The 13,332-nt window shown below is 52.6% G+C and overlaps 2 protein-coding genes across 2 annotated transcripts in view; one reads left to right on the top strand and one right to left on the bottom strand.

Annotated features, from left to right (window-relative positions):
* Positions 1–767: 767 nt before the first annotated feature.
* On the top strand, positions 768–13,082 carry GOLGA7B (golgin A7 family member B). The gene is made up of 5 exons (XM_040624247.1): positions 768–1,049; positions 8,499–8,624; positions 11,390–11,542; positions 11,629–11,730; positions 12,943–13,082. The coding sequence occupies exons 1-5, from the start codon at positions 1,038–1,040 to the stop codon at positions 13,048–13,050; spliced, it is 501 nt and encodes a 166-aa protein (XP_040480181.1). The 5' UTR covers positions 768–1,037; the 3' UTR covers positions 13,051–13,082.
* The window catches only part of CRTAC1 (cartilage acidic protein 1), a 157,758-nt gene continuing 149,768 nt past the window's right edge, over positions 5,343–13,332 (bottom strand). The window contains exon 15 of the mRNA XM_040624246.1: positions 5,343–5,760. Within this exon, the coding sequence (XP_040480180.1) occupies positions 5,738–5,760 (23 nt within the window). The 3' untranslated portion in view covers positions 5,343–5,737. The remainder of the gene's footprint in view (positions 5,761–13,332) is intronic.

Genomic DNA, 13,332 nt, shown 5'->3' with positions numbered 1-13,332 from the left:
GGTGGTGGTGGTGTATATGTAAACGCTGGGGGAGAGGGAAGAGTAGGGGTAGGGCCAGGGTCAGGAAGAGCAGTGGCTCTGAGACTGGCTTAAATTCTGAGCTCCCTGAAAGAAGGGACCCCCAGGGTTTCTCTGGGGATGAAATGCAGGCACGTATTTAAAGAAAGGAAATGATTCTCTGCGGTCTGCAGCATTCTCCTCTAGCTAACAGGGTTCAAAGCAGTGGAAAGAAGAGACGAGGAGAGGAGGGAATGCCCATGCAAGTCTGGGGAGGAGGGAACAGAGAAGGAACGGGGGAGAAAGAACAGAAAAAATACCGTAGAGGAAGCCTGGGCCACAGTGGAGGATGGGTTGGGGGAGGGGTACTGGAAAGGTAAAGAGGCCGCACCTGGGGGCCTGCGAACGCGTGGAGGACTGTCAGCCTCCTCCAGCGAGAGTGTCTTGCCCCAGAACCATCCTGCCTCTCTCTTCTCCGGGTCTGGAAGTCTCAGGAGGCCGCGGTAGCGAGCGCAGAGCTCCTGGCGCTCTTACTAGGGGGAAGGGCGGGCAGGAGAGGCGGGGCCTCCCGGCCGGGCGGGAGCAAAGCCTCTGGCCGCGGGCGGGGCTCCTCTCCGGCGGGCGGGCGCCGGAGTCTGGGGGCCGCGTTTCCCCCTCCCGGTCCGTGGAGGCGCCTGGCCCCTCCTCCCCCGTCCGCCCCCACCCCCGCTGCCGCTGTCAAAGATAAACCCGGCCGTTGGTTGCAGGAGCAGCGGCAGCCGGTGATCGGGTGGTGAAGAGCCTCGGGCGCGGCCTCGCCTCCCCGGCCCGGCGCCCGCATCAGCACCGCGGACAGCACAGCCGCCGTCTCCAGTACCTAGGCGCCCGCTGGCCCACCAACCCACCGGCTCCCGGGCCCGCGGCGTCTTCATCAGTACCGTGGACAGTGCCCCGGGCCCCTTCTCTTCGCTGCCAGCCCACCTGCTCCCAGAGTCAGCACCGCGAACAGCCCCCAGCCACCAGCCTCGCAGCAGGCTCAGAGCGGTCAGCGCCCCTGGAACATGGCCACAGAGGTAGGGGGTGAGCACCCGGCCCGCAGGCAGTGGCTGACTGGTGCGGGAACACATCCCCGCTAGGGGCGGACTGGGCGGGAAAGGAAGAAGGGGGGTGGGGTGGGGTGCGGTGAGGGGGTGGGGTGGGGTAGGGTAGGATGGGGTGGTTTTCCAGATCTCATACTGCGGGAAGGGGTGGGGAGTGGAATGGCAGGGTGGAAGAGAGGGGCTTCTGAGAACTCATCTCACCCCTGGCGATCTTACCCATCTGAGTGCCGAAGCTGCCCACGCCACTTGTTGGCACTGGCACCAGGTTTGCTCCAGGGACCCAGCTGGGGTTTCCCCTTACTCTGGACTGCTAGTCCTAAAACTACTTCCCTAGAGGGTTGGAGGTGAGCTTGTCCCTGTTTTAGGGGAGGGAAGGCAGCTGGTTGCTGTTGCTATGCAGCGTAGCCATCCAGCTTTTGAACCCAAAAGCCTGGCTAAGAGATGACAGACCTACCTCCACATTTCCTTCGTGGGGAGGGAGTGGACAAAGAATCCTCAGGCCAAAACCCCAAACGGTTGGTTTTAATGAGCTGCCTGCACCAGTCTCCACTTTCGCATATCATGCTCTCTTGCTTTTTCATCCCATTCAAGTTTCTTGTACCAGGGTGTCTGCATTTCCCGTGTCTGATAGGAGGAGCTGTCTTCTTCTTCAGGGTGTGCTGATAGGTGTGTCACCTTTAAGGGACTTGAAAGCTGAACCAAGGGACCTGTTGGCTGAGGGCAGAATCTTGGTGCAGTGCTTACGGGATCAGGAATTTCCTCCTGTAGTCCCTCATTTCATGTGGGAAATGGAGCTCTTTATATTCCCACTGTGTAAGCGATAAAGCCAGCACATGGAGAAGGGGGGGACCGATTCCATGCACAGCATGTTAGCAGCAGAGCTGAAAGTTTCTTCCTGTGGATTTTTGGAGTGGAACCCAGGGCACCAGGGCCTCTCCAGGTCTGATGTTGACTTCTTTTGTGGTGTTTCCCCATTTCTAACCCAGCTGGAACACAGGCCAGGGGGACAGCACAAGCTTTTAAATGATTCTGTGCATTGCCTCAGGGCATCGTGGTGAGCGGCGTGACATCAATACCAAGTGTTCTTGTTGCAATTCTGCTGTTGTGGCCACCACAGAACAAGGTGCAGTTGCTTAGTGCTGTTTGGCTTTGTGACAAGGCACAGGATTAGGTAGGAGAGCTCACCCCTCTGCCACCCAGGACCTTGTGAGGGGCAAGCCCTAAGCAGGCCCATGGAGCTCGGTTTTTAGGGTAGAGGAATGCAAAATAAATAAATAATTAGAAAGCTTGGAAAGTGCCAAAGTTACTGAGAAGAGCAGGAAGAACAAAGGAGAAACAGCCAAGGATATGGTCACCTTCCAGATAGGGCTGCCAGGCTATAGCAAAGGCTGCTGGTGTTCGGCAGGAAGGGACAACTTCAGCCACCTGGGCATAGCTGGGCCAGCAGTGTGGGCAGAGAAGGCAGCCACATCTGCGATGTGTTCTGCCAGATTCCAGGAGGCCCATCTGTCTCATGATATCTCCATTTCAGGTCTGTTGTGGTACACAAATGCCAACCAGCAGGCTCACATCTCTAGGTTGAGGCAGTGTTTCTAGGAGGCTGCTGTTAGGCATGCATGACTCTCCCCAGGGAGAGGTTCTGCTCATAATGCCTCTGTGAATGTAGCATTTTCCTGTGTACAAAGCACTATCACATGTGTGATCTCCTTTGAGCTTTAGAGCAACCCTGTGAAGTGGGCAAGGATGGTGTTACTATCCCCAATTAACAGCTGAGCTAGCCAAGGCTCAAGGGCCTGCCTGATCCCTGTGAAGAAGCCAAGTAAGGCATCATTATCCCATTTTACAGATGATGCAACTGGAATGTGAGAGTTATTCAAGAAAATATGGCTCAAGAGGGGCAGGGCAAGGACTAGAGCTCGAGTCTTCTGCCTCCCTGGTCAGTGTTTTTTTCCTGCTGCATCCAGGTATATCCGTTAGCCAACAGTGTTGCTCAACAGAGAGTTGGGTGCTAGGGGCGGTGACATGAGGCTGTGTTGGAAAGGATGCAGAAGGACTCAGACTCCCTGTTCAGCCTGGCTGGGTCGGCTTGAGGGCAGAGGGACAGAGGAATGCCCAGAAGGGATGGAGAGCAAAGGACAAACATTACCCATCTCCCAATTTGGCCTTGGGTGGACCCTGCTGCCAGTACTGAGGGAGGAAGCCTTAGCTCTGCCAAGGCACAGAATGTACACATTATCTGGGCTGTGGAGTGAGTCATTCTCCCCAGGCTGTTTTTACTGTTCGGACTGAGTTAAGATTACCAGGAAAAGCCTGTTGGGAGAAGGAATACCTCATGCCAAACTTCTTGGCCATTCCCTTAGGATTCTGAATGGGAAGTCCTCAGTTCCAGCAGAAGGTGTTTTGAGAGGTGAAGAGGAGAGGAACAGAGGGAGAGAAAGGGAGAGGGAGGAGGGGCTAGGAGAGAAGGAGAGGGAGTGTCAGGAAGACAGAGGGGGAAGGAGAGAGAGGGAGAGGGGGAGAGAGAGACATTGAGAAAGATTGGATGTCCCTGGATCCCTGTGTGGAAGGCATGGAAACTGGCTCTTTTCTGCTTCCTAATTTCTGTTGAGGAGTTAGCATTAGGGGAGGAGTGTGTGTGAGGAACTCAGAGGAGGGATGAGGCCTCCTGAGTGATACACTGACCTCATTTGGACAACGGTAATGAGCCATTTCCTGAGCAGCAAACCTTTTTGAATGTGTGTCACTGGGAGCAGGGTCCACCCTGGGAAACTGTCCAGATGGACAAGGACAACTGGGAAATGCCTGGCGGGGAAGGGCTTCTTCGAGTGGTGGAGTTTGGTTTCTAAGAGTTTTTAAATGCACCCAAGTAGCATTATCCAAGCAAGGCATTTGGAGGTTTGGTCTCTGAGGCCTGGAATTAACAACCAGCAGACAGCAGGTTGGGCTTGGCCCTGGTGTAGGCTTAGAAGAAGGGAGGCCCTACACCTGGGTTTCCATCCTGAGGTCTGACTTGGCTGCTTGTGACTCATGATCCTCCCTCCTCCTCCACACCCCAGCCCGGGAGCATGGTGTTGGTTCATTAGCTGAATCTGCTGATTCTTGAGTTGAGCCTCAAATGCATTCTCTGGAATTGGCTGGTTTTTAATGAGGATAGAGATATGGGCCAGATGGGGCCTCCTGTTTGTCTTGGGCAGATTGGGACTGGGAGTACTCTTCTGAACTCAGGTGCTTGCTCCTCCCCACCTCTACCAGGTTGGCTCAGTCAGGGCCGTGACCCCACTCTTCAGGCAGCCTCCCTATCCCTGTCCTACCGAAGTTCAAAAATTGGTGCCAGCAGATATATCACCACTGATGTTCTCTTTCTTCCCCATGAAATGCCTCTTGGTCCTGTCCTTACTCAGCTGCTGGCAGGCCTGGGGACAGTGGCGGGAGAGAGGACAGAGTTGAGGAAGGTACAAAGTAGACAAGAAGCCCAGGTGTCAGGGTCATTGAAGAAACCCTGGGGGACCTGCCTAGGGGAGACACAGAAGCTGTGGCCTCGTAGCAAGGTGTGTGCATATGCTGGGATCCTCTTAGGGGATTTCAGAGCATCATGGATCTCTCCTGAAAACCTCCACTTGCTTCCTAAAAGCTAAGTAGCTGGCAAGTGCCTGGAGCCTAGCTCTAGCTCTGGCCCAAGGGCCCCAGTGATGGGATTCTTCATTCAGAGGTTCTCAGCTGGCTGTTCTAAGAGTAAATCTCATTCACAGCTGTGCCTTATTTGGTCTGCTTCATGCTTACAAATGTAAAAATTTATTGGAAACATAAAAAAATCAGGATATTTGGTATTAATGAACTCTGGATTTGTGGCTTCTCTTGAGATGTCAGAAGCGCAGCATCCTGGGCTCACGTTCTCACATGGCCATGATCGGCCTGAGACAGGGCATGAGTTCTCTGATCAGCCACAGCCCTCACCCGGCCCACTTACATGCTTAGTCCCTATAAACGTTTGCGTTTGTAATCCCTGAGAAAGCCTCTTGAATGTCAGGGCCGGAAGGGGCTTTAAGTGATTATGTTGTTCCCACTTCTCAGTTTCTAGTTGAAAAAATGGAGGCCCAGTGTCAGGTGGCCCAGACTAGCACCCACATCTCCTTCTCCTGGGTCAGTGGGCCTTCTTTCCATCAGGGCCTTTTGGCACTTCACAACTGAGCCACCATGGACAGAGAGAGCCAGGACATACTGCCTTGACTTAAATCCACCCTTCACCAGCTACAGATGAATCTGTTATATTGTGCTTTACATAGATCTGGGCGATGAAGGCTCTGGAGTATACAGTGTGTCTGATACCATCTTCTAGCAACCCCTCAGGACTCCACAAGTACCCTACAGGGAGGGAAGCAGATCCCTCGTGACTCAGGCAGTGTTCTAAGGCTCAGGATTTTTGGGGTTGGAAAGGGTGTTGACCCCTCCTATTCTGGCTACTTGAGAACCCATGGATCAAAGCCAAGAGGACATGGGACTATACTATGGAAGATAGCAGCCTAAAATGTTAATGGAATAATAAACTAGAAGTTTATTTACTGCTCAGTAAAGTCCCAGACAAGTGATTCTGACCAGCAGGTGGATCTCCTCCAGGCTGATTCAGGGACCCAGACTCTTTCCAACTTGTCTTTCCATCATCTTCAACATATGGCTTCTTTGGTTTCTGTGGAAAGGGAAAGATTACAGAGGAGTGGCTAGTCATTGTGAGCCAAGCCTATACATTCCACTCACATTCCATTCAGTCATATGGCCACAACTAATTGCAAGGCAGGTTGGGGATTAATGTAACTGTATACGGAGGAGGAAGAAGAAGGGCTGTGGTCAACAGCTAGCCAGTCACTAGAGACACATCCCTTCATGGTAGCACACAGTGCATGTGTGCACTCAGGCATAGACAAAGGAGGCTGTTGGGGGAAAGAAGCTGAGTCCATATCAGAATGGCCGAAGAACTGTTTTTTTTTTTCCTTCCTTCTCCCTTTCTTTCCATTTTTACTAGCACTTCCCTTGGTTTAGACCTACTTTTGTGTTTCCCTGGACCACTACAAAGATCGTGCCTCCCTTCACCCACCTCTTACCCCAGTCATCCCCAATTCCCATGCAACCCACACAGAGCTGCCTGAATGATCCCTCTGGGGCTAGGGGAATCCATCCTCAAGATCCACTGGCTCATGTCAGTTGGTTTTAGAAGGGTGGAGGAAGGCCACAGCCCTTTTCCTTGGGAAAAAGAAAAAGAAAAAGAAAAAGAAAAAGAAAAAGAAAAAGAAAAAGAAAAAGAAATCTTAACCAGACAGAGCAGACACATTAGTGAATAATGTACTTATATCACCAAAGCTTTCTTTGTTTTTCAAAGTTATCATTGGATCCTAGTGGATGTCAAGGGGGCTTTCTCAATTAAAAACCTTGATTGGAGGAATCAAGGACTATTAAGATGAGAGGAGCACCTACACAATCTCTAATTCAGTCCCAATACTCCGGGGACCACTTCTCTTATGAAGAGCAAGGGTTGTCTGGATTTAGGGAAGTCTTTGATTCTCCCTTTTTCAGAACCTTGATCTACCAATTAACTGCTCTTACCTTTCTCTCGTTACTTATTCTTTCCCCCAGCTTAAAAAAAAAAAAAGATTTATTTATTTTAGAGCTCATGCACATGTGAGAGAGAGCACCAGCGAGAGAGCGGGAGCGAGAGCACCTGTGAGCATGGTGTAGGGAGGGGCAGAGGGAGAGAGAATCTTAAGCAGACTCCCTGCTGAGTGTGGAGCTCAACATGAGGCTCGATCTCACAATCTTGAGATCATGACTTGAGCCAAAATCAAGAGTTGGATGCTTAACTGACTGAGTTACCCAGGCACCCCTCTACCCCCAGCTTTTAAGCAAGTTTAGATGTCTTCCATCCTGCACCCTCCCCTCTAGTAGAGCCCCCCCCCCCAGCTCTCTGTGATTGCACTGTCCTCTATACTGTCATCCCCCTGCTCTTACCTAATCCACAAACCAACTCCCGTCTTGCTGAAATCTGCCTGTAGCCACTGGAGTAGACAAGGTTCTCTGCCATCTTTGCTCCTTTGCAGAAGCTTCTCCCTCTGTCTGGGCTGCTTTTACGTCCTCTCCTCACCTACTGCCTGCCCCCTACCACTGGCAAGTCCTGGCCTTCCCTTATGACTCAACACAGACCTCAGGAGTCTTTTCTGAGTAAGCGTTTCTGGGTAAGATGTTACTTCTCTGAAGCATTTATCACAGGCTAATTTATTATATATTTACTTGTCTTCCTCCCTGGAGCTCACAGACTGTCTTTTGCCCAGCATCCCCAGAGCCTGGCAGTAGTAGGGACTCAATAAATGAAAGGAATGACTGAATGGATTCACCTTAATTACACAGGATGAACTGGCTGTGTGTTCACTCTGCCCCTGGGGCTTGGTCTCCACGTGGTTTCAATGTTTGGCATATTTCACCCAGTGGAATGCTAGTTTCAAATGTGGGTGGCTAAGGCTGGAAGTGGAAGAAAGAGGCCCTGTCCTTCTGCGGAATTGAGCCCACCCCCCTCAAATGGTAGAGTCTGTGTCAATGTCAAGTCTGCAGGTATGGGCAAGGGACAGAGTTGCCCCACTCCTTCTTACCAGGGCAAGGTGTTTCTTTGATTTCTAGCTTCAGCCCACTTTATCTGTAATTTTCTCTGGGGAAGTTTGGGCATCTGGGGGCCCCTTCTTTCCTGTGGTAGGAGGTCCTGGATGGGAACGCTATCCCTGGTGCTCTCTGACCTGGGCTTTAACTTGGCCTGAACCTGAATCTCCCTCCAAGGTGGTGTGCATATCAGGTCCTCCTCTGGCCTACATGCTTCCCTCCCCAACTCTGCTGTCAACCCCACTTCTGGGGTCTGAGAGCTCAGTCTTCTTCAGTGCTGGGTTCCCCAGGCATGAGGCTGGATAAGTTGTGAATATTTGATATTTGCTAAGTGAACAAAAGTGTGAAATGTTCTGTGTGTGAGAGAGAGACAGAGAAGAAAAAGAAGGGGGGGGAGGTGGAGGAGAGGGGAAGGGAGGGAGGGAGGAAGGGAGAGAGAGAGAGAGAAGGATCTGAGCCAGCCACCAGGAATTCTTTTCCTCTTGTTAAAATTTGTTTCTGGCTCTGTTGATGGTTCCAGAACCTCCCCTTTTGGCTCAGCTTTGGCTCTGCTTCAGGCTTTTTCTAGATCTTTCTGGGATAGCTTGAGATATCTTGTCTGGTAAGCTCCACAGTCCTGCTTCCCCATGGCCTTGCTGGAGCACTGGTAGGGTGGCTAACATCCTGGTTTGCTCGGAACTTTCTTGGTTTTGGTGCTGTAAGAACCACATCCTGACACCTCCTCAGTCTTAGACAAACCTCGATGGATGGTCCCCTTGAGTGTATATCTCCCGTATGCCTCCGCAGGTCCACAATCTGCAGGAGCTGCGGCGAAGTGCCTCGCTGGCCACCAAGGTCTTTATCCAGAGAGACTACAGCGATGGGACCATCTGTCAGTTCCAGACCAAATTCCCCCCAGAGCTGGACAGCCGGGTGAGGATGGCTTTTTTTTTTCTTGGAACACAGACCATGATGGAATCAAGGACTTAATCAAACGTATTTTTTTTTCCACGATAAAACTAATATGTGTCACATCACTTGTTCCATCACTTTGCATGGAAGAATTAAACCATGTCCCTGACATTGTCCTGCTGTCCCCGCATGGAAAGTTAGAGCTGGAAAGGCCTCAGATTTCCTAGTTCAGCAGCCCCCAAACGTCAGCAGCACTGGAGAGTCACGTGGAGAGCTTATTAAACAAAAGCGGATTCCTTAGTCCTGCGATGGCAGCAGCGTCAGCCATGTCTGCTCTTTAGCAGTTCTTGGCCCTAGCTGCAGAGCTTTAAAAAAATCCTGATGCCCAGGTCATCAGCCAAGGGCTCTGCCTCCAGACTCAGCTACCTGGGTATCTCATGGGCCACCAGCCCCTTGCAAGCATCAGCTCCTGCTGCCAACTTTTGCTTCTGGTTCCGGGGCGTGTGTGTGCCCGGGTCCCATGCCTCTGTAGAACTGGCCTGGGATCGTAGTCGTGCTCTCGAGGGCGACGGCAGACCCTGACTCTTCCATTCAGCAGCCCAGGCCCATCGAATGGGTTTGGGAAGGCGGGGCAGGGCTGCCTTTTGCTAATCCGATCCCTAACCAGCTTTTAGGGAGCTATGGAATCTCCTCATCTCATCAAATGACATGCCTGTCCTTTGGGGCATGGTGACTCTTGGGATAGAGCATAAAGTTCTCTTAGTGTTTACTCCAGATCTGTGCAGGGACAGTGACTGGGAATCCCAAAGCTTCTGACTATTCTTGGGGAGACCTTTTGTCCTAGATGGGCGTGGAAAGTCCCTAACCTATGTGAGGGACAGTTCTGATCCTGTCGTGGTGAGTGGGGAAGGGGGTGCTCCGAGGAATGTAAAAAATGAGGCTATAGACACTTTGACACCTGTTGAATTTGGAGCATGACCTTCCAGTCTAGTGTAGGGTTATGTTTTGAAGAGCACAGACTCAGGTCAGAGCTGTGTAACCTTGGACAAGTTCACTCAGCAAGTATTTACTGAGCAACTACTCTGTATGAGCCACTGGGGATCTAGAAGTGAAGTCTTGGAGTCTATTTTCTGTTAGACGGTATGACGAATAAAATAGCAAGTAAATATGTAGTAGCTCCGGGGGTGACCAATACTAGAAAAATTAGGGGGCAGGTCACGGGGCTGGGAGAGCTGGGGAGAGGTGAGTGGCTGGGGAGGTCTGTGAGATAAGGTGAGACCTGAGCCTGGGGTGGGGGAGTCTGGGGAAAGAGTGTTGCCTCCAAGGGCACGGGTGCAAAGGACTTGGGCATTTTCAGGAAGCAGCAGGGCAGTCAGTGTGGCTGGAGTGGGGCCTGAGTGAGCAGGAGAGTAGGAGGCAGGCTAAGGGGACGTAGGGCCAGACACTGTAGGGCCTAGCGGACGTTGTAAGGACTTCTTGGATTTTACTTGGAGAGAGATGAGAAGGCTTTGGAAGCTCTCCTTCAGAGCTGTGACCTGCTCCGACTTTAGCAGGCTCCCTTGGCAGGGCTGGGGGCAGAGAGACCAGTGAGGAGGCCAGAGATGATGGTGGCCTGGACCACAGAGCAGAGCTTCCATCTGCTGACAGTGAAAAAATGCATGAAAGTGTGCTATTTATTTCGTTACTTTTATTAAATTTTTAAAAAAGATTAGACTTTGCAAAGCTTTTTTTCAGATGAAGCAACTGATAATTTTTTAAAGATTTCATTTATTTACCTAGGAGAGAGAGAGAGCACGAGCAGGGGGAGGGAGAGGGGGAGGGCCAGAGATAGGGGGAGGGGCAGAAGGAGAGTGGGAGGGGCAGAGGCAGTGGGAGGGGCAGAGGCGGCGGGAGGGGCAGAGGGAGCCCGAGAAGCAGACTCCCTGCTGAGCACAGAGCCTGACATGGGGCTCCGTTCCAGGACCCTGAGATTATGACCTGAGCTGAAGTCAGATGCTTAACTGACTGAGCCACCCAGGCACCCCAGCAATTGCTTAATTTAATCTATAGTTGCCAGATGAATTTATAAAAATCTTATTATTTTTTAATTGAAGTATAGTTGACACACAATGTTACATTGGTATCTGAAAGTGCCTTTAAGAATAGAAGGCATAGAAAGTGCTTAATAAGTATTAGCTATTATGATTATGGATGCAGGCAGGACAGTTGTGCACACACGAGGCTGTTGTGTTCTTCATGACCTCTTAGGTTAGCGCCTTGAGGTTAGTGCCCCCTCCTGGAGAGACACTCCTGAGGTCTTACACAATCAGTCTTATGAAGTTGGAGTCCCATTCAAACATGGGGAGCCCCTACCAATTAGGCCCTGGGTGCTTTCACAGCAATCAAAATGCGGGGGGGGGTGTGTGTGTGTGACGAAGTCACTAGAATTCCTGCCTGATCCCCTGCAGAAAATGTTCACATCTACAATATGGTGGGAGTTTCCAGCTTCCAAGGGAGGCCAAGTAGCCATTCTTATTCCCATTTTACAGATGTGGAAACTGAGGCTAGAGTAGTTAAGTCATTAGCCAAAGGCTGTGCAGCTAGTTGATGATCAAGTCTGGACTTGCCCCCAGGTCTCCTGACTCAGTCCAGTGCTCCACAGGCACCAGCAGCTTCTTTGGTCTTGCCTGTGGGCATCTCCCCCCACCAGCGTGGCCCTACCACTGCCACCCTCCCTCCCACCTGTGACTGTCCACAGTCCAGAGAGGCTGATCTCAACGTGGTTGCCTGTCCCTCTCTCCCTCCAGATTGAGCGGCAGCTCTTTGAAGAGACTGTGAAGACCCTCAACGGCTTCTACGCGGAGGCCGAGAAGATTGGGGGCAGCTCCTACCTGGAGGGCTGCCTGGCCTGTGCCACGGCCTACTTCATCTTCCTCTGCATGGAGACCCACTACGAGAAGGTGGCTCCCTTCCTGACTGCCCTGTGTGCCCTCCCCCAGGGCCCCCCTGCTGCGCCCTCATCCTCAACCGGCCCCTCTCCTTGCAGGTTCTCAAGAAGATCTCCCGCTACATCCAGGAGCAGAATGAGAAGATCTTTGCCCCTCGAGGCCTCCTGCTCACGGACCCGGTGGAGCGCGGGATGAGGGTTGTATCCTTCCTGGCTGTTCTGTGTAAGGGCACAGAGCTGCCAACCTGTAGGGTCCCTGGTGAGGCTACCAAGAAATAGGGACCACCCTAGGGGCCTCTGCTCAGGGATTTCCAAGGATTCTGCACATCACAGGTCACCCACTCCCCTCCCCCACCATAAGTTATTAATGCCGTTTGTGAATTTCAGGGTTTGCTTTTATCCAGCTGCATTTATTCACTGCTTAACACATGCCAGGTCTCATATTAACTGCTTTGAAACTATGCAATTCTTGTCATACCCCTAAAGGTGGGTGACTCTTACTATCCCCTTGTCCACGAGCACACTGAAGTACAGTCACTGGCTCAGGGCCACCCAGCTGGTGGACATCAGAGCCAGGACTGGAGCCCAGGCCCACACTTAGCTATGAGTCTGTGTTGTGCCTCAGGGAATATGCGCATCTCCCATCGGTTCACATGTCTACAGTCTCACGGACTCCTGTGTGGGCGTCCTGCCGGCCCCCTTTCACAGATCAGGAAATGAAGTCTTGATGGGCGGCTGGTCACCTGGAAAAGTGTGTGCACACATCCCGCCTGCAGTCATTAGCAACGAGAGTAAAATTGTTAAAAAATAAATTTTGCTAGAAAACGGAGAGGAAAAGAGTAAAGAAAACACAAATACTGGGATTTTCTGTTTACAAAGCCCTGTGAGAGGGGCTTCTTTTTACTGAGCCTTTCCTAAGTAGCGGGCATTGTGCTTACTGCTTTCCATGCGTGATTTCAGTCGGTCCCCAGACAACCCCGAGATTCTAGGATTACCACCATTTTACATATGCAATCGTTACTGGGTAACACGTTAAATGACCGGTCTAAGGCCACATGGCTCAAGAGCAGGCGAGTCAGGATTTGAAAGCAGTACATTGAAGTCCTCCCACTGCCCTAGCAGTGACACCACCCGTCCTGGGGTTTGGTAACTACACCCCGTAGAGTGGGAGCATCTGATCCGGTGTGCGCCTGCGCCGAGCTCGGCCCTCCGGATCGTTGTGTACGTGCACAGAGTGCGTGCGCGCACGAGCGCGGCGGGCCGGGGTCTAGTGTCTACTGCTGCAAGCCTCGCGTCCTCGTCGTCTGGGCAGCGGCCCCGGCTGGCCTCCCGCTCCCCTGCTGGCCTCCGTTCGCTGGTCCGTCCGCCCCTTCTCGGCAGCTGGCCGGGGGTCCGTCCTTAACGCTGCCGCAGATCGAGATCTCCATCTACGAGGACCGGTGCAGCAGCGGCAGCTCCAGCAGCGGCAGCAGCTCGGGCAGCGGCAGCAGCGGCGGGGGCGGCGGGGCGGGGGCCCGGTGACTGGCCGAGAGTCCCTGCAGGGAGGTGTATGGCCGGACTGAGGGCCTTTCAGACCTGCGGCGGCTGCGCTACCAGAGCACCCGCTTCTGAGTCATTCTCTGGGCCCCCGCTGCTCCCGGGGGTGGGTGGGAGGGTGACTGGCCCGGTGTCCTTGCGGGGTCCGTCTCCCCGCGCCCCCTCCCGCACTCCTGCCCTTCGCCCCTGGCAGGACGGCCCATTTCCTGACCTGGCACTTTCCACAGGGGCCAGGTCGGGTCACCGCAGCCAGATCTTCTAGGGGAA

The sequence above is a fragment of the Ursus maritimus genome, unplaced genomic scaffold (genome assembly GCF_017311325.1).
Source record: "Ursus maritimus isolate PB19 unplaced genomic scaffold, ASM1731132v1 scaffold_7, whole genome shotgun sequence".
Taxonomy (NCBI): Eukaryota; Metazoa; Chordata; class Mammalia; order Carnivora; family Ursidae; genus Ursus; species Ursus maritimus.
This window is presented reverse-complemented; position numbering and strand designations above follow the sequence as displayed.